General features: G+C 40.9%; 1 protein-coding gene across 1 annotated transcript in view; it reads right to left on the bottom strand.

The window, feature by feature from the left end:
• mei1 (meiotic double-stranded break formation protein 1) overlaps positions 1-21,169 on the bottom strand; it is a 63,461-nt gene extending 42,292 nt beyond the window's left edge. Inside the window, exons 1-10 of the mRNA XM_078270298.1 lie at positions 21,019-21,169; positions 20,461-20,584; positions 16,776-16,826; positions 15,846-15,919; positions 13,561-13,666; positions 7,796-8,005; positions 6,610-6,776; positions 4,376-4,490; positions 3,764-3,883; positions 1,383-1,482 (exon numbers count right to left, since the gene is read on the bottom strand). Of these exons, the coding sequence (XP_078126424.1) occupies positions 1,383-1,482; positions 3,764-3,883; positions 4,376-4,490; positions 6,610-6,776; positions 7,796-8,005; positions 13,561-13,666; positions 15,846-15,919; positions 16,776-16,826; positions 20,461-20,584; positions 21,019-21,162 (1,211 nt within the window). The 5' untranslated portion in view covers positions 21,163-21,169. The remainder of the gene's footprint in view (positions 1-1,382; positions 1,483-3,763; positions 3,884-4,375; positions 4,491-6,609; positions 6,777-7,795; positions 8,006-13,560; positions 13,667-15,845; positions 15,920-16,775; positions 16,827-20,460; positions 20,585-21,018) is intronic.
• Between the last annotated feature and the right edge of the window lie 2,490 nt (positions 21,170-23,659).

Raw genomic sequence — 23,659 nt, 5'->3', positions numbered from 1 at the left:
AGTGGTGTTTAACTATTGATACCATCACACACAAAAACAGCTGCAGACAAGCATATGCATGCATACACACACAAACAAACAAAAAAAGCACTCAATCACACATTTGCGCTGTAAAGAGACATGTCAATGGACAAGTTGACGCTGGGTCTTCTCACACACTTTAGCTTGTTCAGCATGTAAGAGCTCTGGTCTGGCTGCTTTTTTTTACTGTTCCATTTAGTGTAAAGGACAAATTTCCCTTGCCATTTGAAATCTCTTATCCCCTGTATCATTGCCATGTGACGGGGGAACATTCCATTAAAATTATGTCAACCTTGCAGAAATATAATGTGTTTTACTGGCTCGTATTTTCATCCGCAAACCAGCCGACAGCTAATTCTAATAAAATTAAACTTCCCAGAGCACCATATTTAAAATGTTTTACAGGAGGTTGAGGCTCTGTGTCAATGTAGCTGAAGTTGTATGTATCATAATTGTGTGTTGTTCTGGTGATATTAACATGCAAAAGCTTTACAAATACTAGCTTTATTATTAGTGCAGTTCAAAGCAATAATACATCTTTCTTCAGAGTCCAGTGGGCTATATATAGTATAAAGACAGAACATGAATGAACTGCAAACGGTTCCTTCAGTTGAAAATATTTTCCAATGAAAGCTATTTACTGTGGGGTCTGTAGATCATCCTGAGTAACCAGGAGATGGTTTCTCAAAAGACATCGTCGCTGCTGAGAAACATGTCTTTAATATGTCATTTTTCAATCCTTTTCAGTGTGACAGAGGTCTCGACAGCATATATCTCAAAATCTCAATAAATAAACTCTCAACTGTGTTTTTGTAATTGATCTGAACTGACTTTTTCACGGGGCAATACTCGACATTCAGAACATTAATATATCAGCTATTTACTATGTAAAGATATAGTGGAGTAATGGCGTCCAAGGCCCGTGACAAAGCATCGGTATTTGATGAGTTGGGGAACGGTCTCTGAGAGCCGTGTGGAGACAATCCATGAGCACTTTTTTTCAGTATTTCGAGTACGGCACCTTTAATATACATTGGTGTAAGAATACTTTCATTTGCAAGTAATCAAACCTCTAGATGAACATGTCAGCATGGAAAACAGCTGCAGCTAACTGGGACGCCTTAACCAAAGCATAATTATTTTTTATTTGCTGCAGCTCTGTCTATCCTCCTGTGATGTGACCGTGCTTTGTTGGAAGTGCAGAGAAGCTGATGTGTAGTGACATCATTTTTAGTCAGTACGCAAAGATGCTCAGTGCAGTAATATTTCAAGGGAGCTGCAAGTGGGGAAAGTGCAGTGGAAATCATTTTGGCATTCAGACAGCTAAAAAAAAACATTACATCATTACAGAGCAATCTCACCTTTCCAGTATCTCAGTAAGGAGCAGCAAACCTTGTTTCGGCACTTCCAGGTTGGTCAGCTGCAGAGCCTCCTTCACACTGTGCACCAGGGACTCAATACCTAACACACAAACACACTCATTGACAAAGAAATACATAATCAGACAGACAAAGACACATTTGTCTAAGCTTGCTCAGACTCTACTACACTACAGGCTACAACTCCTTCCTGCATAATACCTTTACAAAGGGAGAACGCGCACACACACACACACACACACACACACACACACACACACAAACAATCATACATGTCAAACAAACAGTGACAGTGGTACATCTTTCTAATTTACAGCTACACAGAATCTGCTGTAATGATCCCATGTTTATACTGAGCTAGAGCAAGGACTTAATAGCACAAGGAATTGTTACACCAGATATCCTGTCTACTAGTAAATTAAGTTTGCACTGCAAGTGTTTTTCAAACAAATTCTCTGGAGTGGCGATGAAATGCTGCAGTATTTAAGAAAGCCAAAGGCAGTGGAACCTCAAATACATCATCTACACTAATGGCAAACACCAAAGGCACACAAACACATGCACCTGTGTGTCAGAACAATATTCATTACAATTCATTAGGGATGCAAAATAGTTCTTGCCATTTTGTGATTACTACTAGGTTCTGTGGCAATTTAGTCTGACATTATGTCTAACATAAATAATTACAACAGCACCATCAGTCTAATTAATAACACAGTGTGCAGTAGCTACCTCTGTTCTGCTAGTTTCCCCTGTATAGTAATTAGAGCTGGGCAATATATTGATGTTACATCGATATCGTAATATGAGACTAGATATTGTCTTAGATTTTAGATATCATATCGTAAATGGCGTAAGTTTTGTCTTTTGCTGGTTTTACAGGCTGCATTACAGTAAAGTGATGTCATTCTCTGTTACCAGACTGTTATAGCTGTTCTATTATTTGCCTTTACCCACTTAGTCATTATATCCACATTATTGATGATTATTTATTAGGGCTGTCAAACGATAAAAAATTTTTAATCGCGATTAATCGCATATTTGATCACGATTAAAATTCTATTATTTTGCATTTCAGAACTGTTTTTAAGTACATATTAACAATCGAAAGCAATTTGTACCAGTGTATCTTGATTGGGAATCAAATGAATGCAAAGAAAGTGACTTTATGAACTTGATTTTAAGATTTGTAATTATTTATTTACTGTAAACAAAAGAAAAATGTGTGAATCTGTCATTACTGCACAATTCCTCCAAGTTCCTAACTAAAAAACTAAAAATCCCTATCCTTACTAGAGTCACTACAGTGTTTAGTAACTCCTAAATAATGTTGATTACTCACTGACGTCCAGTGATCACCGGTTAATGAGACAGCGTTTGCAGCACTTTGCGGCTGTTCCAGTTGGGCTGCTTTCTCCGTGTCATACAGGCTGTGTGTGGGGGGGCTGCTGTCCCCCTCGACGGCAACGAGACGGGTCAGAACATGCCAACCGTAGTACGTCTTTAAGACCCGAGTCCTCTACGATGCTGACAGGTCTGCAGTTAGTTGCCACCCGTTTCGCAAGAGCTGTAGTAATTTTTTGCAGCGGGTAGCATCAACGTTAATAACTGAACTATATGCTTAGCTCCGTAGGTGGTAGCTCAAGCTTGACGTGCTTCGGTGATATTTTAATTCGACTTTACACAATGTGCATATGGTTTCGACTTGTCTATGAGCCATCCGGGAGTTTTGGAAAATAAAAAGCGCCATTCAGGATTTCATTGCTGCTGTGTTTCTCCATCATGCCTGCAGCCTGCAGCAGCAGGGATGTGTTACGAGGAAGTAGGGCAGCTTGATGATAAGTAACAGTGCTGCAAAGGGTCAAAATAGTAGCCTGTTAGGCACGACGCAAAGCCGTATGAAGTGTAAAATAAATTAATAAATGGCGGCATGCGATTAAAAAAAATTATTTGCATCGCGTCGGCCCTTAATCGCATCGCGATTAACGCGTTAACGCTGACAGCCCTATTATTTATCTAAAATCTAATTGTGAAGATATTTTGTTAAAGCACCAATTGGCCACCCTACAATATTGTCACAACATCCACATTGAGGCATTTGGTCAAAAATATCCTGATATCTGATTTTCTGCATATCGCCCAGCCCTATTAGTAATGTAACTGTGGTGCTCGGAGGAGATGCCTAAAAACTGTGATGAAGTATGAGGCAGAGGCTGTCACCGTCTTTCCATCAATTATCCATCAGCAATTATTTTCAGATGTTAACCAATATACCACGGAACCCAAAACTGAATATTTACAGTGACAAAATCACAAAAAAAACAGAGATTAGGAATGTTTCTGATCTGTCTAAGCTCGCTCACCATAGACAGAGTGACACTGGGAGAAGAAGAGTGGGTCGTCGGTCAGTAACACCAAACAGCTATAGGCAGACCACAGCAGAACCTCACTATTGCTACTGGCCAGACGGTCAAACAGAAACTCTATACAGGAAACGAGAGATGGAGAGAAAAAGACAACTTGTGTGAACGGCTAAAGAAATAAAGTTAGGAGAGAAAGAGAGAACATGGAACAATGTTGCTACACTATAATACTCTTCAGTAGCATCATCATACTACTTTCAAAACAGGGTGTAATGTTTTCATCCAAATGTAGCCTAATGATAAACAAAAAAAAGATGGTAATATTCTTTTTTAAATCATATTCTCAAATTCTGGGGCAAGACAGAAACACAAACAGAATCCCTACAGCGCTAAAGAGAGATGTAAAACAGAGGAGACAGCAACAAAGACAAACAAGAAGAAAGTGAGATACACAGAGAGACAGCAAGAGAAATAACAAAGACTTAGACAAAGAGAGGGAGTCAAAAGGGAAAGTAGACGAAGGCAGGCAAGGGAATTATTTGCAGAAGACAAATCACAAACAGCTTGTGTAGCTAGAACATCCCAGCCACTGTGTCTATGTGTGCATATCACCAGGGACGTCAGCCTTGATGAAGGGAGCGCTGCACTGACTGGGAGAATGAACCAGGATGGATGCAATACACCTAGCACTGGTCGCCTGCAACGTCTCATCACCACTCATCAGCAACTGAAAAAAAAAAAAAAACATTTTATGGGCTTTATTAGAATACACCAATCATTTAAGATGCATTCAAGTTGCGTGCAGCAATTCCACAGAGTTAATACACATAAAGTACAGTTCCTTCGACTCAGCCAGGCTGCTGCTGATGACATAGGAGATAAAGCAATATTTTGCCAACTGTCTGGCTCTCGTCATCAGAACACTGTCTATGCTCTGATTGCATGTTATGTTAGTTTATGAATGTGTCAAAGGCTGTATGCTGTCAAACATCAGCACCATGACCCTGCATGTACAGTATATCAAGGGCAACTTGTACATGCAATTAGGAGCTTGAAAATGATCTATCAGAATTAGCTTCTTTTTTTTTAAATAAGTCAGATTTATATGATTTCTGACCCATGTAAACTACTTTAAGAAATGTCTAAGCCAAGAAGAAATGGTGTCTTGTCCTTTTATGCCTATGCCAGTCCAGCATCCAGCATTGGGTGAGGCAAAATATCAACATTACAATTATAAGTTATTGTATAACATTACTGATCTGTTTTGTCTTCATAAGTGAGGTTAATGTGATCTACAGTATATATTTGTACTTACTAAGGTACACTGAATCCAAAAATGAGCCTTGAGATGAATATGGATGAATTAGTTACTCATAAACACTTTCCATAAAACCTGAGACTGACTTAGTGTACTGTATATGACATCATGTATCAATAACAACTACTAAACAATCCACCATGTGTAAAATATAAGAAAAGTTAATTGTCTTATTGGCTAAACCGTAAACTAAACCGTGCGCACAGAATAAAAATCCGTTCCCTCGGTTTCATAAACTGTTTGCACAGATTCATAATCTGTGCCCTCGGTTTTATAAACATGAGCAAAGTTAGAAAGATATTCACAGATTAAAATTTCCGGGATCAATTACTCTACAGCGAACTGTTATTAAATCACAAACGACGCATCTTTCCACAACGAACTACAAACTCATTTTCATCAAAACGAGCCGTCCTCCAACCTGGAGAAATAACACTGAGCAGCCGGCGGTGAGACGGCAGTAAGAGGAGTGCTTAGGGACCGTCTGCAAACTACAACACCGACCCAAAAATATTGATCAATTAAATGATTAAGTAAGGTAGTGTCTCCAAATTTATTTTTTAAAAGTAAGTGCTGTAGTACAACTAGCAGGAGACAAGTTATAATTGAGGTAAGTTTGAAGACACTACCTTATTTAATCATTTAATTGATCAATATTTTTGGGTCGGTGTTGTAGTTTGCAGACGGTCCCTAAGCACTCCTCTTACTGCCGTCTCACCGCCGGCTGCTCAGTGTTATTTCTCCAGGTTGGAGGACGGCTCGTTTTGATGAAAATGAGTTTGTAGCTCGTTGTTTACCTTACTACGTTAGGAAAGATGCGTCGTTTGTGATTTAATAACAGTTCGCTGTAGAGTAATTGATCCCGGAAGCTCAAATCTGTGAATATCTTTCTAACTTTGCTCATGTTTATAAAACCGAGGGCACAGATTATGAATCTGTGCAAACAGTTTATGAAACCGAGGGAACGGATTTTTATTCTGTGCGCACGGTTTAGTTTTTTTTTTTTTCTCAGCTGACCCCAGGGGGGCTCCGTAGGAATCAGCTGCTAGAGTTTTCATGTTTTTTTCTTGTTTAGTTTTAGTGTAACACTGTTAACACTTTGCACTTTGCCTTCTAAGTTCCCTGTAGTTTTCCAAGAGCTCTGTAGGATTAAAAACAGTTCATTTATGTGGTAGATTTAATCCTAAAAGTGACACTACAATTATGTTTTCAGAGATGATTTAGATTTGGGTGATAATTTAGTTAAAGGGACAGGTTTTATAGCTCAACACACAATGGTGATCTGCAACATAAAAAACACTAACGTCACGAGCTGTGATGTAATGCGAGTCACAACTGACAGAATCTAACTAGATGTAATCTACACATTGATTTCCCAGACATGAAGAACAAATATTTGTCCAGGGTAAACCCTCCCTGAACCCCTATTCAAAGGCACATTAATCCAGGATTAGAGGTTCTTGTTATGATTATCGTCAGCGTCAGAATGCAAGTCTTGGGGTCGGGAGCAGGATGTTTGGACAGAGACCTTTTTCAGTATGAGAGGCAGAGGGCATTGGTCAGGGGACTGTTGCTCTTGGTTTTGGCAGAGGATCTGGCTGTTGTTCTGGTTCTCATGGCACATGATCTGATCGCCGGGACTGTTCATCAAAACTGACACTGCCTCTCCCAGCTGCACCAGCAGCCACAGCAGGCCTGACAGATGAAAGACTTTGGTGTAAAAACAGACACTGATGACAAAGCTCAACATTGTGCAAATCAAACATATGAACAAATCCTATCCCGTTAACACAGAGACATGGGGAAAAAATACATTCGTGATGGTATGCACTTATGAATGTCAGACAATGTTGCAATGATAAAAATCAACCTTGGGAAAAGGATCCACAAAAGGATTTTAGGAACAACACAAACAGAACTCAAACTGAAATGCAATAAACAGGCATGTAAGAATTATAATCCTATTTAATTCCTCCATGTTGCTGTTCTCACCGGGGCTGGTGAGGGTAAGCTCATTAAGATGAAATCAGTTCAAAATTACAAACGACAGCAAGAGCTCAACTGCAGCTACTCTAAAATATGGAGTAAATCAACCTTGCACCTCTATTCCAAGCCCACAGTGAAACCAAATCCTCTAAACGATTCTACTGGAATCGTAATTTTTGATTCCAAGTAGGAATCGGTTCTCGATGCCCAATCCTAATTGTCACCCACGCTATAAAGCCTTTTACTCCGCCTTTAAGTCCACACCCTATTAGTCCTCATCCTAACTCCCTCCCAGGCCACTGGGAGGGAGGTGATGTTTTATACATGACAACAAATTCATAATAGCCTTCCCCTTATTCTGTCCCCCAACTACTTGCTGTTGTGCTCAGCTGAAAATGTCATCCATTTCTTATAACATCTTCCCCTTTATCTTGGCTCGATCATAGTATTTCTCATGCTTGCCTAAGCTAAGCATATTATACTGATCTCAACAACTTAAAAACTTTACAAGACAGCAATTTGATCCCACTTAGTCTATCTAGTGCATTCTTCATTTGTCATTTATTGAAGAAAGTAAGTTTCGACAAAGTGATAAAAGGCTGAAAACTAGCTTCGCACACACATGGTCGTTAAAACTTCCAGTTCAAGAAGAATATTTAAATATAAAATACATGCTGGTTTTGCTTCAGATAGTTGAATAAAACAAGAGGCAATTGTTTTTTTCTCACCAACGCAGTTGTTGATGAGTTGGGGGGCACTGGCATTGGCCAAGGTCTGTAGCAACAGGATACACACTCTGTCCCTGATGGCAATGGGCAAGGACTGGGCTGCCGAGCCCCCAGCTGTCCCAAACAGTTTGAGCCACACATATAGGGCCGAAGCTTTTACCGCTTCATCTGGGTAAAGCAAGGCTGAGCACAGGTGCTCCAGCAAGGGCACTGGTGGACAGAGATGAGAGACACATGAGTAAACACATGAAGAAACAGAGGGATTAGACAGGATAAAAGAAGAGGATACATACATGAGCGTGTGGGGAAACTGGGTCGATGCAACCACAACAAATAAATATCTTACATGTAATGCGACAAATCAAGTAAAAATGTGTTTAATCTAGCTATGTATCGGACAGATAACCAGATCCTAAGATAAAGGGGGCAGCAGACAAAGATACCCAGAGGAGAGTTAAAGGTAATATATTTTGAGAGCAGCAAGATGATAAAATGGAAATGGGAGAAAACCGCTGGGAACAAAGTTGGTTTGTGAGTTTCACCTGAACAACCTCTTTAGCTATGACAGACAACATCGGAGGGAAAGTTGCCATTTTTCCATAATTCAGGAGAGAGAACAGTAAAATGGCAGGCAGAAGAAGGCGAGAATAGTTTTGACGAGAATAGTTTGGGGTGGCGCGGTGGATATGATGCATGCCTTTGGTGTGAGAGATCTGGGTTTGATTCCCACTGCAATACATCAGCCAATGTGTCTCCAGTACGACCTCTGACATATATAGCAATTGTGTGCAAAAAGTGTCAGCTAAATTACATGTAACGTAAAAAAGTAACTTTAAAAACAGACATGGAAGTAAAATACAAGTCTCTTCTCTGAGCGCAGACAGGAGTCAGAGACTCATAGGTTGACTCTCTGACATGATTCAGAATCGGAAAAAGAGAATAGAGAGACACTTTTGGAGAGAAGCTAGGAAAAAATAAGGGTACGCGTGATGGAAGGAGAGAGACAGAAGTAGCTAGAGAGAGGAAAAGTGTGCGGCAGAGGTGGAAGGAGACAGAGGAACAGAGAGAGTTTAGAAGAGAGAAAGAAATAGATGTCAGTGTTGGAGAGCAAATAGCCCAAACCCAGCTGCTCTGTGAAGCAGATCAAAACCCATGTGAGGCAGGAGAGCCTCCCAGACATGTTTGATTAAACCAAAATGTATGAGGTGGCTAAGATGAGAGCCAGGCATAAAGAGAGGAGAGAGCGCAGCAGGAACAGGAACACGGGGAGGAGGGAGATAAGACCTCTACGAGCAGAGGATGGAATTGGAAGAACACAATTTAAGAGTGGTGAAAGGATGGGTGGGAAACAAAAAAGCCTTACTGTTGTTTCACACCACATTTTATACACAGAAACAGACGCACAAAGGACTGAAAAAAAAAGAAAGAAAAAAAAAAAGATGAAATGCTTTTCTCTTGCTTTCTTTCACAAGAGAAAAACAAAGGTTCATTCCCGTCTGCCTTGTTTACTGCTTTGCTGCCCCCACTGTGAGATACCACCCTCTGTTCGTCTAGTGATCTGCTTTCTACAGTATTTCTCTGTTGTTTTTGCACTTGTTGCTTCAGCCTGCTTAACTAAACCTTTCTCTGGCTTTTTACACTTCCAGTGTTCCCCACATATAAAAACTGAAAATATATTTTCTCTGCACATCTTTCTTTCAAATGTCTGCACAGAAACTAAGCTGAAAACAGCAGACTGATCTGCCAAAATGATGCATTTATGTGTAGTCATAATCAGAAATAATATGTTCATTCTTCATAAATTAACTCTTGGCTTTTGGAGCTCTGGTCATCTCAACCTCTGAGAAACACTGCAGCTTGTACAATTGTCCCTTATCTTACTCGTTATCTTTGTCTGCCTTCCTCTTTCTTTATCTCATTGATGCTACATCTTCCCTCACTGCTCTAAAAATGTAGTCTGTTTGCAGTCCTCAGTTAGCACCTAAGGGAGTAAGACACCAGCAATGCAGAAGGAGGGGGGATGGATAGATAGATAGATAGATAGATAGATAGATAGATAGATAGAATAAAATACAGATTCAGGCAGAGAAAAGCATAAGGGTGATACAAACTGAGGGGTTAATCAGTGAGCTAGAGAGGCAGACATGAGTGTCGGGTGCTCTGGGCTCCTGTTGTCATTTCTGTGCTGTTGTCATTAGTCCGAACAGCCCAACTGAGACCTGTTGAGTGACAGGCTAGAGACAGGCACACACACACACAATCAATAGTAGCAGCCCGCATCTTGCATCAGCATGGCAACAACCCACCACTACCTTTGGCTGCTTAGGCGAAACTTGTAGAACTCATGAAAATACATGAAGGTGGACACACGCAGCATAGTAACATAACTATGCTGCCTACTTATTTGGCAAAAGGCTCACATTCTCGCTTGCCTTTAAAAAAACAAGCATTCAGACATGACACAAACACACTACAACACACACACACACACACTTTGATTTGATTAACGGTGCCCATTAAACAGAGTGGCGTAATGGTTCAGTGAGTAGACAGACATCACACAGGTGGCTGTTGCAGAGATTAAATCTGGGATTTTGTGTGGGAGGGGTGGTGAGGGCTGCAGAATTATACATAGATATAAAGACATAAATATATCCATATATGTGGGAGATTACAGGGGAGAGGTTGGATGATCATGCATTTGTAATTTGTGTAGCTTTTTATATTTTCAGCAAGAGCTGGCATGGGATTGGCAACGCAGACAGAATTTTAAGTATGGACACCGCACGGTTATCTCAATGCAGCTGGAGCGTAATTGAAAAGGTCAGAGCCTCTATAGAGATTGATTTGAGAAAGTGCAGGGGACATGAAAAATACAGTTTTATGACATTTATGACAGCGGGAGTGGAATAGGGTACAGCAAGGCGAAAACTATTTCAACGGTGGACACAGTACAACTATTTCTATGCATTAAGAAATGTAAATTTGCAGGTCAATATAGGCCGTTGTGATTGATTTGTGGATATCCCTATGCCAAGAGAACAAGGGATGCTGAATAGTAAATATACTTTACAGTTTTTCTTGATTGCTTTGACACAGCAGTCAACTCAAACTCCACATTTTTCAGAACAGTTAACACACAGGCCGAAACAGTGGCACTCATGGTCAAAATGACACATTTTGTTTGCAAAAGGCTCTAACCGTGCCAAAACATTTAAAATATGCAACAAAAGAACATTTTGCCTTCAAACAACACAACTTGCAAACTAATGTATGAGTTTCCTTATCTTGAAACTGTGGCTGAAAACTGAAATATTACACAAAATCCATGTAAACCAAAATAAAATCTATTAGAGTATAAGAAATAAAGAAAATACAAATAAAATCTATTACAGTAAAGTATAAACATCTATTACTGTAGAGTATAAGAAACAGCCACTATTGATACTCACAATACTACACACATGAAAGTCCGAACCAAGGTTCATGTTTTTGTTACATTGTATACATTTGATCTGGTAAGTTTTGGTTTCACACTGCAGTTATGCAAGCACACTAAAGATCTATACGTGACAAAACTACATCCTGCTGTCATCACATACGTGAGCTGCATCTCCAGATACTTAGAGTTGATTGGTTTTTAGACGGGCTTCCTCGTCCTCTCGTCTCCTCTCTCTGTGTCGGAGTTTTTTCAGCTGACTGCTGCTCTCCCCTACCGACTGCTGCTCTCCCCTACCGACTGCTGCTCTCCCCTACCGACTGCTGCTCTCCCCTACCGACTGCTGCTCTCTCCTACCGACTGCTCTCCCCTACCGACTGCTGCTCTCCCCTACCGACTGCTGCTCTCTCCTACCGACTGCTGCTCTCCCCTGCTCTCTCCTACTGACTGCTGCTCTCCCCTACCGACTGCTGCTCTCTCCTACTGACTGCTGCTCTCTCCTACCGACTGCTGCTCTCTCCTACTGACTGCTGCTCTCTCCTACTGACTGCTGCTCTCCCCTACTGACTGCTGCTCTCCCCTACTGACTGCTGCTCTCCCCTACCGACTGCTGCTCTCTCCTACCGACTGCTGCTCTCCCCTGCTCTCTCCTACTGACTGCTGCTCTCTCCTACTGACTGCTGCTCTCTCCTACTGACTGCTGCTCTCTCCTACCGACTGCTGCTCTCCCCTACTGACTGCTGCTCTCCCCTACCGACTGCTGCTCTCTCCTACCGACTGCTCTCCCCTACCGACTGCTGCTCTCTCCTACCGACTGCTGCTCTCCCCTACCGACTGCTGCTCTCTCCTACCGACTGCTGCTCTCCCCTACCGACTGCTGCTCTCTCCTACCGACTGCTGCTCTCCCCTACCGACTGCTGCTCTCTCCTACTGACTGCTGCTCTCCCTTACTGCCGCGGCTCTTTTTGTTTTGTTGTGATGTTGAGAAGCAAGACACGGGAACTTTCTTTCTGGAGAATTTATTCAGAGACAAACGGAAACCTACACTGTACATGTACTACCACTTAACAAATAAACTGCTGATGTATTCTCAGCTCTGATAGCTGACAGCTGTCTGCTCTGAGCGCATTCACCGTCACACACTCTCTCCTGTAGCCTACACACTACCGAGCTATTCCCTTCTATATACAGTCTATGGCTGTTCCTTAAAGGAGCTTCCCCGGTCTTGTAACACAAGGAGAGCCTGCCAGAGCTTCTTGTATTTGGTCCAGAAGTCCGAACCATCCAAATGAAAATGATTTCACACTATAAACAAACCGGACCAAGACCACTTCTTTTTATCGGACCAAAATTTGGTCTTTTGATCTGGACCGTGGTCCGGGGGAGGTTTCACACCTGTAATTTTGGTTCGGATCAAACTGAAAAGTCCGAAAGTCCGGACCAAATGAAGTAGGTGTGAAAACGCCCTCAGTCTCTTCTGTCTTAGACCTCTTCCATATATGTTGGCAAAGAACAATACAGACGCTGCACCTTTAAGGCCTGCATACTGATTGCTAATTGAAGATTTGTGTGAAGGAGTGCCAAACAGGTGCTTCAGTGATTTCATACTGATGTAGGTAGTTTCTAACAGTTAGGAACAGATGGTTTCTGTTTGGTTACCATAGCTAAAACAATGGAGTTTGGACTGCTTGAATGACATCCGTGTTAACTGTTCTGCAAAAGGGTGGGGAAATGTGTCAATCCAATGAGAAAGGGTTAACACATTTGCAAGAGGTGTCTTCTGCTCTGCTGAGACAGTGATGATGAAAACCGAGTGGATCTCAGTTTCTTTAAGCAGGTCAAAGCAATCAAGAAAAACTGTAATATGCTTCTCTTCTATTTGAAGTAAACTAATATTTCTAATTTATTTCTGGATCTCAGCTTTCGAGTTGAATTGCCTGTGGCGCATTATTTTTCTACTCAATTTTATTTTCAGATGGCACAGTGAAGATAGACATGAGAGATTTTTAAAACTGACCCAAACCAAATTGTATTTATGGATTCTCTGTTCTTCCCCAAAAGAATATACAACTCTCTAAATGTCAGTCTGACATTTCAAATTACAAAAGCTGTTTATTTTCTGCCCTCTAACAAAGCAACGTTGACACCAAAGTGGACTCCTAGATTTTTTTTTAAACAGCAGCTTTTGGTGCGTCTTTATTGATATGGACTGTAAGTGCCAGTCATGACCACGTAAGAAACTTCAAGAAAATGAAAGCACACTGCTGTTTGAACACCAGTGCCTGTATAACTGAGACGTGACTGGTTGTCTGTTGCAGTGTCTCACCATACTGAGTCACCAGACTATGGGCCACGTTGGGGACTGCTTCCACTAGGTTCCCCAAGAAGTTGAAGGTGGGCAGGGAACCCTTCACACTGAGCTGGTCACTCAGCTGGACAGGGAAATACAAAATAAAAATCAATAACAATAGATCTACAACAATGTAAAGTTTCACAGCATATTGGTATATGGCACAAGATCAACAATATATGAGACACACTACACAAAAAGAGAGTATTTGACATTGTAAGCAGAAATTAGTAAATATTACAAAAGATAACCAAGGCTACAACCACACTGACACGTTTTCGTTTCAAATCGAATAACTTTTGCTACGTTTACGCCTGGCGTCCACACTACTCTGGCATTCCCGAGCCGCTAAAACAGACATTCGAAAATGCTACTGTGGCCGGGTTGGGTCAGTGGGTAGAGCGGGCGCACATATATTTAGAGGTTAATGCCTCGACTCAGAGGTCCAGGGTTTGACTCCGACCTGTGATGATTTCCTGCATGTCTTCCCCCCTCTCTCCTGTGTTAAAGGCGGAAAAGCCCCAAAAAAATAATCTTTAAAAAAAGAAAATGCTGCTGACCCCGTTTTAGCTTGAAAACTCCGGGTTGCGTTTTAGTCTGGACCGGCAGAAATGGAGACCGTTGGTAACAATGACACAGACACCCACGTTTGCTTCCTAACTGGGTCTCATCAGTCCCAGTGTGTCCTTGCGTGATTCGTCACGCCCCTAGCACGTGACCCTTTTTCTGAAGAAAACAATCAACATCAGCCTTGACTACCGGCGGTTAATTCAACATGGATAACGAATTACAGCTGTTTATGACCTTGTTGTCATTTTATATACTGCCTACATGCGCAAGAGGCCAGCTATTATTTGAGCGATTTGCGACAATTCCTGCGTCCAGGCGCGTTTTCAACGTCTGTGAGGACAGAGATTGTTTTAAAATACTGTTTTAAAATGTAAACGTAGTAGTAGTAGTATGGATGTAGCTTAAGACAAATTATAAAATAGACAATGTTGATAAGAAAAACAGTAGCAGTCAGTGTTATATATATATATATATACATATATATATATATATGATATATTATGTAGGATTGTCAAAATCACCTTTTTGGGGCAGCACAGCAGGCATTATAAACATTTGACTTCCACAATACCATAAAACCACACGTGTCTTTTTCAGAATTCAGAAAACAAACCTGCTTCTTTTTCCACTACTCGCATTAAAAATCTGCATTCTCAACAGATGGTTGCTGAAATACATTTCATCTGAAGTGCTCATATTATGCTAATTTTCACGTTCATAATTGTATTTAGAGGTTGTACCAGAATAGGTTTATGTGGTTTAATTTTCAAAAAACACAATTTTTGCACATTGCTGCAGCTCCTCTTTTCACCCTGTGTGTTGAGCTCTCTGTTTTAGCTACTGAGTGAGACCACGCACACAGACCAGGGCTTTTCCCTTTATTTAATAGTGACAGTGGATAGACAAGAAAGGTGGGAAATAGATGGGGGACGACACGCAGCAAAGGTCGGATTTGAACCCCGGGCCGCTGCAAAGGACTCAGCCTACACTTACACGGGGTGCACGCTCTTACTGGGTGACCTAGAGGTTGCCCCAAGGCCAGGCACTTCTGTTCCATCTTTGTTGGGACTCGCACATGCGCAGTAGGTAGGTAAGGACTACTAGCCAGTCAGAAGCAGAGTATGAGGGCGTGCCATGCTAGCAGCTAGGTGAGCATTATAAGTATCTGAAGTAAAGGCTGGACTACAATAGAGCTGTTTGGAGCAGTTTGTGAACAGTGTTTTCTGTTGGAGATGGTAAGTCCCTTTTTGGGGGGGGGGCTTTTTCACTTTGTAAGCCTAGAACATGCACAAAGAAAATATATAACACAACAAAGGAAATGGAAAAAGACAAAAAGCATAATATGAGCACTTTAAATCCTTCTAATCAGGCTCTATTCTGGTAACACAAATGAGACCTGTCTGCACCTCTAGCTGGTGTTGTACCTCGCTGTCATCATCAGTATACACAGCTTAACTATTTTCCACCTACAGCGTCGGCTGCTGAATGGGCCTTTTCCACCACTGCCTCCCCCAGAGGTGACAAAACACCAGCAAAAGGGAGACGTGCACACAGTCTGTTTACTAAACAACCTGGGAGGATATGTTGTTGACTTCACAAGTGCTGGTGAGTATTTTAAGATGTGTTCTGTGGCTGCATGTGTAGATGAGCAGGTGTGTTTCTCTATATGTCTGTAAATGTGTTTGTCTCACCTGTTTGTGTATCTCATCCAAAACAAAGCGATAGGACATCTCACTCTGGAGTTCCAAAAGCAGCTGAACCAGCACTGACACACATAAAAACACATAAAGCATGCATTTACACATACTGTACACAAACATAAAAAAATAAAAACAGGGAAGCATTTATTAAACACCACAATTCGGCACAGTTTCCCGCTTTGAGGCAAATCTCTACAATTATGAGAAGGAGGAAAAACTGAACAGTTCAAGGTATCCTAGCTTTCTTTCTTTTTTCTCCTCACACACTTCTGTGAGGAGAAAAAATTGAGTGCAACCCTTTGCCTGCATTAATTAATAATAATAATGACTATAATGACTTTCGAAATGTGTTCTTCACACATTATCTGTGCAAAGAGCAAAATCAGTGTCAAATTTTAAGCACTCTACTATTACAGCAACGTGATCCCCAAGGCATTTTAAGACAGCTACCATAAAATCATTCTGTCATTTCCACTTAGCAAAACATTTTTACATTTTGAAAGACTTTGTTGCAGTGAGACAAATCTGACTGCACTAAAAACAACTTTACTGAGAGGGTAACATTAACACAAAATATGCATATCTGCTTATACATAGCAGCCTAAACTGATCATTAAATACAAAAAGAAAAAGGTACTGCAAAGTGCAGCAGTGAAGGAATATTAACAAAACAAGGTCAAAGCCTTCAAAAATGTGAAATTTAGAAACTGGTATGTAGACTCAATGTAAAATCACCTTAGTAACCAAGAGAGAACAAAGAGAGTTCTTGTGTAAGTGTCTTTGAGAATAAAAGTTACTCATAGCCAGCGTGTGTGCACACGCTTACACTGTCTGTGTTATAACAACTACATAAAAAGTCTGTCTATGGTTGTGTGCGTGTAGCGCACACGCACGCGCACACGCACGCGCACACACACACACCTTGGTCAACCTTTTCCAGAGTGGCTGGGTCCTCCACGGTGTGAAGCATCCCTAGGGACAGAACAGTGGTGACAGGCTAGATTTAAAGAGCATAGCCTACTTCACAAATCCATTGTGATGTACAGAGGTCTCACAAAGGTATAATTAAAAAAAAAAAAAGGAAGCTAGAAGATGTACACTCATACATTAAAAACAGTAAAACTAGGTTAAGAAGTATGGTAGCTTGACAAAATAGATCATACAAGGTACAAAGACAATAAACAGGGATTCATGTTGAAGTCTAATTGATCATACTGTACAGTCTAGAGCTGAAGATCTCTGCCTGAACCCGATGGGTTCGGTCTTAATTTCTATCATTTTACACGGGCTCGGGCTTGCGTTCCGGGTTGCGCAGTAAATGAGCGGTCAGGTGATGCGTTTCGATTAGCGTGTAAATGGATGCTGAGGAGGTGAAATGGAGGCTGGCCTTTGGAGGACTTATTTTATTTCTTTGTTCAAACTTCCAAGTGGCCTATAGCCTACGCTAGTAATGAGTAAATAAAGTAAAAGAAATGTATAAATTACTCATTCTTCTGTGCGCAGTCTCTTTTTTCTTTCTCTCCCTTTTCCGCCGAGTGGTGCGTGTGCCCGCTCGCTGTGTGAAGCGCGTGTCCGCGCTATTCTCCGACATGTACTCTAACCACTGCTGATAGACGGCCTTTTGTACAGTCGGGCTGTAAACGGGTTTGGGCTTTTAAAAAGCCCGATTACAGCTCTAGTACAGTCTGTACCCAAATGGAACCTGTGTTATCAGTCACAAATGTCAGATCTAATGCACTTGAGTCAGTTTGGCAGGATTTCCAAAACATGTAGCAGCAGAAATTGCTATGTCATGAAGCAAGTGTGTAAAAAATGATTTAAAAATTTTTTTTTATGGCTGCGCCTGTAAATACTACCGTACAAGCATGTAAAAAATGTTTTAAAAAAAGGACAACATGACGTGGTGGTGATGAAAGGCATCTTTTATATTGGATTACGTTCCTATTGGCACATGGCGAAGCTCAGTTCAGCAGACCATCACACAAGCACTGTAATGGCTCTTTTAATGTTTTTTTTTCAAATTGGTCAGAGCTTTTACCGGCTTACCATTTCGCCACACATCCTCTCATTGCCCTGATTTGATTAGAGCTCAAATGGCATAATGCTTTATGCAGCAATAACCTAGTGAAATTCATCCAGTGAGGAGGTACGCATCAGTAATATCCTCTGACGAGGACGGTACCATAAAACACACTGTGGTTTACTTATAGCAGTGGTAGAGATGATTTTGTAAACTAAGGCCGGTTACACACTGGATGCGTGGCGTGAGCGTGGCGTTTCTGTTGCGCGTCAGCTGCGTGGCGGCTGCGTGGATTTTTTCTATGTCTTTACACACCAGAAACGTGTCTGACGTGGCGCTGCTAGCCTTGTCTGTACACATGGATGTTTCCCACTGATAAAATGAAATAACATGTTAAACATAAATATATCCTGATTTGATTACAGCAAAGACCAAGTCGGCAGTATTGACGACAAAATAGGCTACAGAATATTTCGTTCTGTAATATTGCAATATTAGAAAATCTTTTTTTTTTTTTTTTTTTAATTACATTTATATCAAAACCTAGATACTTTCAAACATCAACATGTCATTTATTAATATATATTAGTCAGTGTGTAAGCTCTAACCTGTTAAAATAGGAGCCGAAATATAAACAGACACACCACTGACGCAGCTGCGTAGGGTGTCCATTAGAGCTTACGCACTGTGTGCGTGACACGCACGTCTCAGGCGTATCTCCAGCCGCGCCGAAAACGCGTGCATGCTAGAAATAGGACCGACGCCTATTTTTCACACGACACACAAGCGTGTTGGAAGTGTTTCCAGGCAAAATAGAACACAAAAAGATGTTTATATGTCATTTTGACATGAATACATATTAATAAATGACATAAATGCAGATATAAATGTAATTGTTTTTTAAAAAAATCAATTTTCATATATTGCACCTGTCAATACGAACGAAATATTTTGTAGCCTATGTTGCCGTCAATACTGCCGACGTTGTCTTCGCTGTAATCAAATCAGCTGTTGAGCATGTTGAACATGAAGTATACTACTGCTTGAGTGCAGTAAATCAATGGGAAACATACACTCACCTAAAGGATTATTAGGAACACCATACTAATACCGTGTTTGACCCCCTTTCCCCTTCAGAACTGCATTTAATTCTTTGTGGCATTGATTCAACAAGGTGCTGGAAGTTGGGTTGAGATCTGGTGTAGTGGTGTAGTCTGTGGGGGGGCATTTTAGTACAGTGAACTCATTGTCATGTTCAAGAAACCAATTTGAAATGCTTCGAGCTTTGTGACATGGTGCATTATCCTGCTGGAAGTAGCCATCAGAGGATGGAGTTCAAGAGATTGTCTAGACCTGGACGACACCCCTAAATGCATTGAAGCAACAGCCGTGTGACTGGTTGATTAGATAATTGCATTAACGAGAAATCTTGCAGGTGTTCCTAATAATCCTTTAGGTGAGTGTATATGTGTACAGACAAGGTTGGCAGCAGCAGCGCCGCATCAGACACATTTCTGGTGTGTAAAGACATAGAAAAATCCACGCAGCCGCCACGCAGCTGACGCGCAACAGAAACGCAACGCTCACGCAACGCAGCCAGTGTGTAGCCGGCCTAACACACCAGTGCTTTTAACCTGCCATCCTCCAAACATCTCCTACAGAGGACTTGGCAATTCATTGTGGTGAGGATAATGTACTGGCCCTGGCAAGTATTAACCACAATACAGAGCTATTAAAGCTACTCTGCCTGTACGCAAGCATGAGTGCTGCACCAATTCATTGCCCGCTCAAACATTTTCATCAATCATTGTATCATAATAAAGTAATCACTTCATTGCTATGCAGTTTTATACTCTGCTGATAGCTTATTCAGCATAGTATATTTAGACAGCCAGAAACAAAACTGTCTACTTGAATATAACCCATGTGAATGATTTTTAGAGTCTCATTAGTTACATAACTAAATTATGCAATGACAATACAATTTCACATTTGATTTAATGTGGCTGTCAGGAAATAGGACCATCAATTATATCAACAGGAACAAAATGTAATACCCAAATATCTACCCAGCTCTCCAGTTAATGTAATGTAATGGTTCAATACACAGATGGCAAGTGTGTACTTTGATTATAACATGAAAGAAAAGCCGTGAACAGCAAGTCAACTCTATTATCTACTCTATTATCGACGTGAAAACATTTCTGTATCTTACTGCTCAGGTAATGTGACAAGATCTATTGTCTCAGTTGTTCAGTCTGGCCCATGCAGAAAAGCAGTGATGTGATGTGACCGCAGCACTAGCACGACTGTGGACTAATCCAGTGGAAATTAGTTCCAAGAAGGAAGCTCATACAAGCAAACTCAAGCCAGCAAGATGTCAAGAACAACCAGTGCTGGTTAGTGATGGTCAATATTGAATATAGGATCTGTGCAATGCTCAGTCACACTTACTGTTGATGCTTCTTGTTAAGTGACATTCCAAACATGTGCCTACATTATGACTTATCAGCTTACTATTTGCAACAACAAAGCGAGAACAGGTGGGAAATGAAAAGTATGTATGCATGTTCCACTATTTCTCACCCAGTAGAGAAGCTGTAAAATGCAGAGAGACTCTGTTGTCCTGTCGAAGCAGCTCTCTCAAGGCCCCCGGAGAACACTTCAGCACCCCACTGATACCAGACAGGGCAAAAGACTTCCTCACTGACTGTAGAGCGGAGACAGGAGGGAGACAGATATGGCAGGGTAAATAAGCCTGTGCATCAAGAGAAATCAACAGGATAATGTCCTATCCTAACCCTAATGGATACCTAAAACAGGAAATGCTGGGGGATAACACACACACACACACACACACACACACACACACACACACCTAGCTACATCAAGTCGTGAGGTACAATTCCAGTGACATTTAATCCCATCAGCTCCTAGAACTTGTGCATGATTCATCATAAAGCAGAATGTGGAGGCAGTGCCCCTTGTTTAGGAACCTACTGGCCTGAGGGTCGAAGCTCATCCTGGGCCTCTCAGTGCTGGCCTAGTGTACCTATCCAGTCAAATACTGGAAGGATTAACATTAGTAAGAGAAAAGCTTCATATTCAAATAAAATAAAAACAAGTTTATAATCTATTCCTCACCGCTATATCGTCACTGTCAATCATTTCAATGACACAGGCCACACAGAGCAGCACCCCGCCCCCCTCTGCAGGCCCCAGGCGGCCGCTCCATCTTGGATCATGCCTGAAGTGGATCTTGTCATAAACAATATCCCCACTCGTCATTTTGGTAGTTACACCTGTTGAAACAGAAAATGCATATAATTGACTTAGCAAGTCATTTTGCAAGTCAGGCAGGTGAGTTACACACAGCTTGACTAACGTTAATTAACTTAACATCAAGCTAACGTTAGCTAGTTAGCAACCTGCGTCATGCTGCTCAAAAACAAACGGTGCCGTCTACGTTTTTTTTTGTTTTTTTTTTTAAGTTTTCACTAAAAAATACCTAAGTATTGACAACGCTATCACATAAAATACATTTATTGAATTCATTAAACTAACCAAAAGTTATGTAGCAGACAAACGCTACCCGGACGAGATTCAGGTAGAGGCGGTAGAAGGAGTGAGGCGCATTTTTTACCTTTTAAATCAAAACTTTATTAAACAATATACAATGGATCAGGAGTGCATAAACAAATGTAATGGCAAAGAATACACGAATACTGATAACACATTTAACATTGTGTTATAAAAGTATTCACAAGATAAATAGTTAAAGTAATTTGTTTCTAAGAATCTGTTTACCAACTGCATTTACTTTTTGTTGTTTGTAAGAGCAAGAAGTGAGCTCAACTTAATTAAAAAAGGATGGGCAAAATAAGAAAATGAACACACTGATTGTGTTTTCACTGTTGTTTTAATGAAAATAAAATGACCTACCATTTTATTTTAATGGCTATTCTATAAGAAAATATATGTGGTGAACAACCACATATTCCAGGCTCTTATACTTAATTGTTTCCAGGTAATAAGGGATAGCTAATAAACGCTAGAATAACATGGGACATACATTACTATACAATATAGGTTACTATACTATAAACAATTTAAATTTCAACTATGAAATTTCATCAGTGTATAGAGCTGTTGGTTCATTATTCCGCTTCTCAGTTACATCACACTAAATGATTGGTTCAGATATGTGTTCTGTTGGCAGAGATTGGGGAACAGGCTGTACAAACTTTACATTATCTTATTTCATAAACTTACTTAAAACGTATCATGGATCTACTGCATTTGCCACAGTATCACATTTACACTTTTTTATAGCTTACACAGGTGTTTTCAGATTAGACCTCTTTTCAGGTTGAAGGTGTGCCAGAGCTTTGATGGTATTTATTAGGTCCTAAATCTTTATCTACTAATAAGAATAACAAAGGTGTCCAAATTTGTCCAGCCCCATCAGGTGCAACAAAGCTAACAGGAGACTCAGGAAGATGTCAATCAATCAGTCCATATACACCCACACAGTCCTGGGACATACACTTGTGTTGGTGTTCAGAGCCTTTAACCTGAATTGCCTAAAGAGCTACTCAGGCCCCACGTTTCTTCTCAAAGGTTTGTTACTCCATAGTTATTTATACAGTATAGTGCTATAAAAAGTGTAAGTGTATTAGAAGTCTCTGAAGTTTCAAAGTAGGCTGATATCTTATATCTGAGCAAAAGGCATACATTATCTTTGAAATAATATATCAGCACCAACGTATGCCTCCAAGGAATGTCATTGCTGAATAATAAGCTGTGAGTATACAGTATGGTGAGATGCATGAGTTTGTTTGCAGTATCATTTAGCAGCGAAGGCCACAATTTGGTTATCCCCATGACAACAAAAGCCTCTCGGCAACTGAGCAACTATCCGATGACACGAGTGTGGGAGTTTTAACCACTACCAACGTGCCAATTTATAACCTCTCTGTACTTCTTGTACTTCGAAGTAGTGCATGACAAAAAGTGCAGGCAGCTCAGCTCTGCCTCAGTGTGAGTGCGTGTTTACTGTGTAACAGTGTGCATGATTGAGCACAAGTGTGTGCACTAGGCTACTCTCATATAGTTTCTCAGTGTGCAGACTGTGTTGCCTTTCTGACAAATTGGAGGCAGAGTTATTCTTTGTTATAGGACTGTGTGTGCAGGAAGTGGTCAAAGCCTTGTTTGGCTGACTAAAAAGAGTAGCAGACCTTCGAGAAGCAGGTGGAAAATATTTGTTTGCAGAGTCTCCATTTGTGCTTGGACAGGAGCTAAATCCATCAGTCTCAGAGTTTTTTTTCCCCCATTAGAGAGAGAGAGAGAGACCCTCTCATTGCTCAGGTGGGAGCCAGGCATATCTGTCAACTTTATTTGACAACTATTTCTAGACAATTCTACAGGGGCCACTAAAGCAACGAGACAAATGGATCCAGCTTTCGGCCCATGCATAAGTGGAGTCTTAACATGCAAGCATTTTTCACATCATTGCTGGGGCTTTGCTTTTCTCTCATTTGGCTTGATATATCTTGAACCACTTCCTGTGTTTAACACCTCCACACACACAAAGATCAGTCTACAGGCATAGTGTTAAACATCCACACAGTAATGTATTTGAAAAATCACTTTGTGCTGACTTCTTTCCGCCACCCATACAGCAGCCATCACTGGGGGGCGTGGAACTAACTTAAATACAGCCCTAGACCTTTTTTTCCAGTCACCAGCCCACACTTTGTCACGCCATAACTCTGCTCAAGTCAAC

Source organism: Sander vitreus, chromosome 15, assembly GCF_031162955.1.
Source record: "Sander vitreus isolate 19-12246 chromosome 15, sanVit1, whole genome shotgun sequence".
Classification (NCBI taxonomy): domain Eukaryota; kingdom Metazoa; phylum Chordata; class Actinopteri; order Perciformes; family Percidae; genus Sander; species Sander vitreus.
The sequence above is the reverse complement of the archived record's forward strand: the minus strand, read 5'-3'. Positions and strand labels throughout refer to the sequence as shown.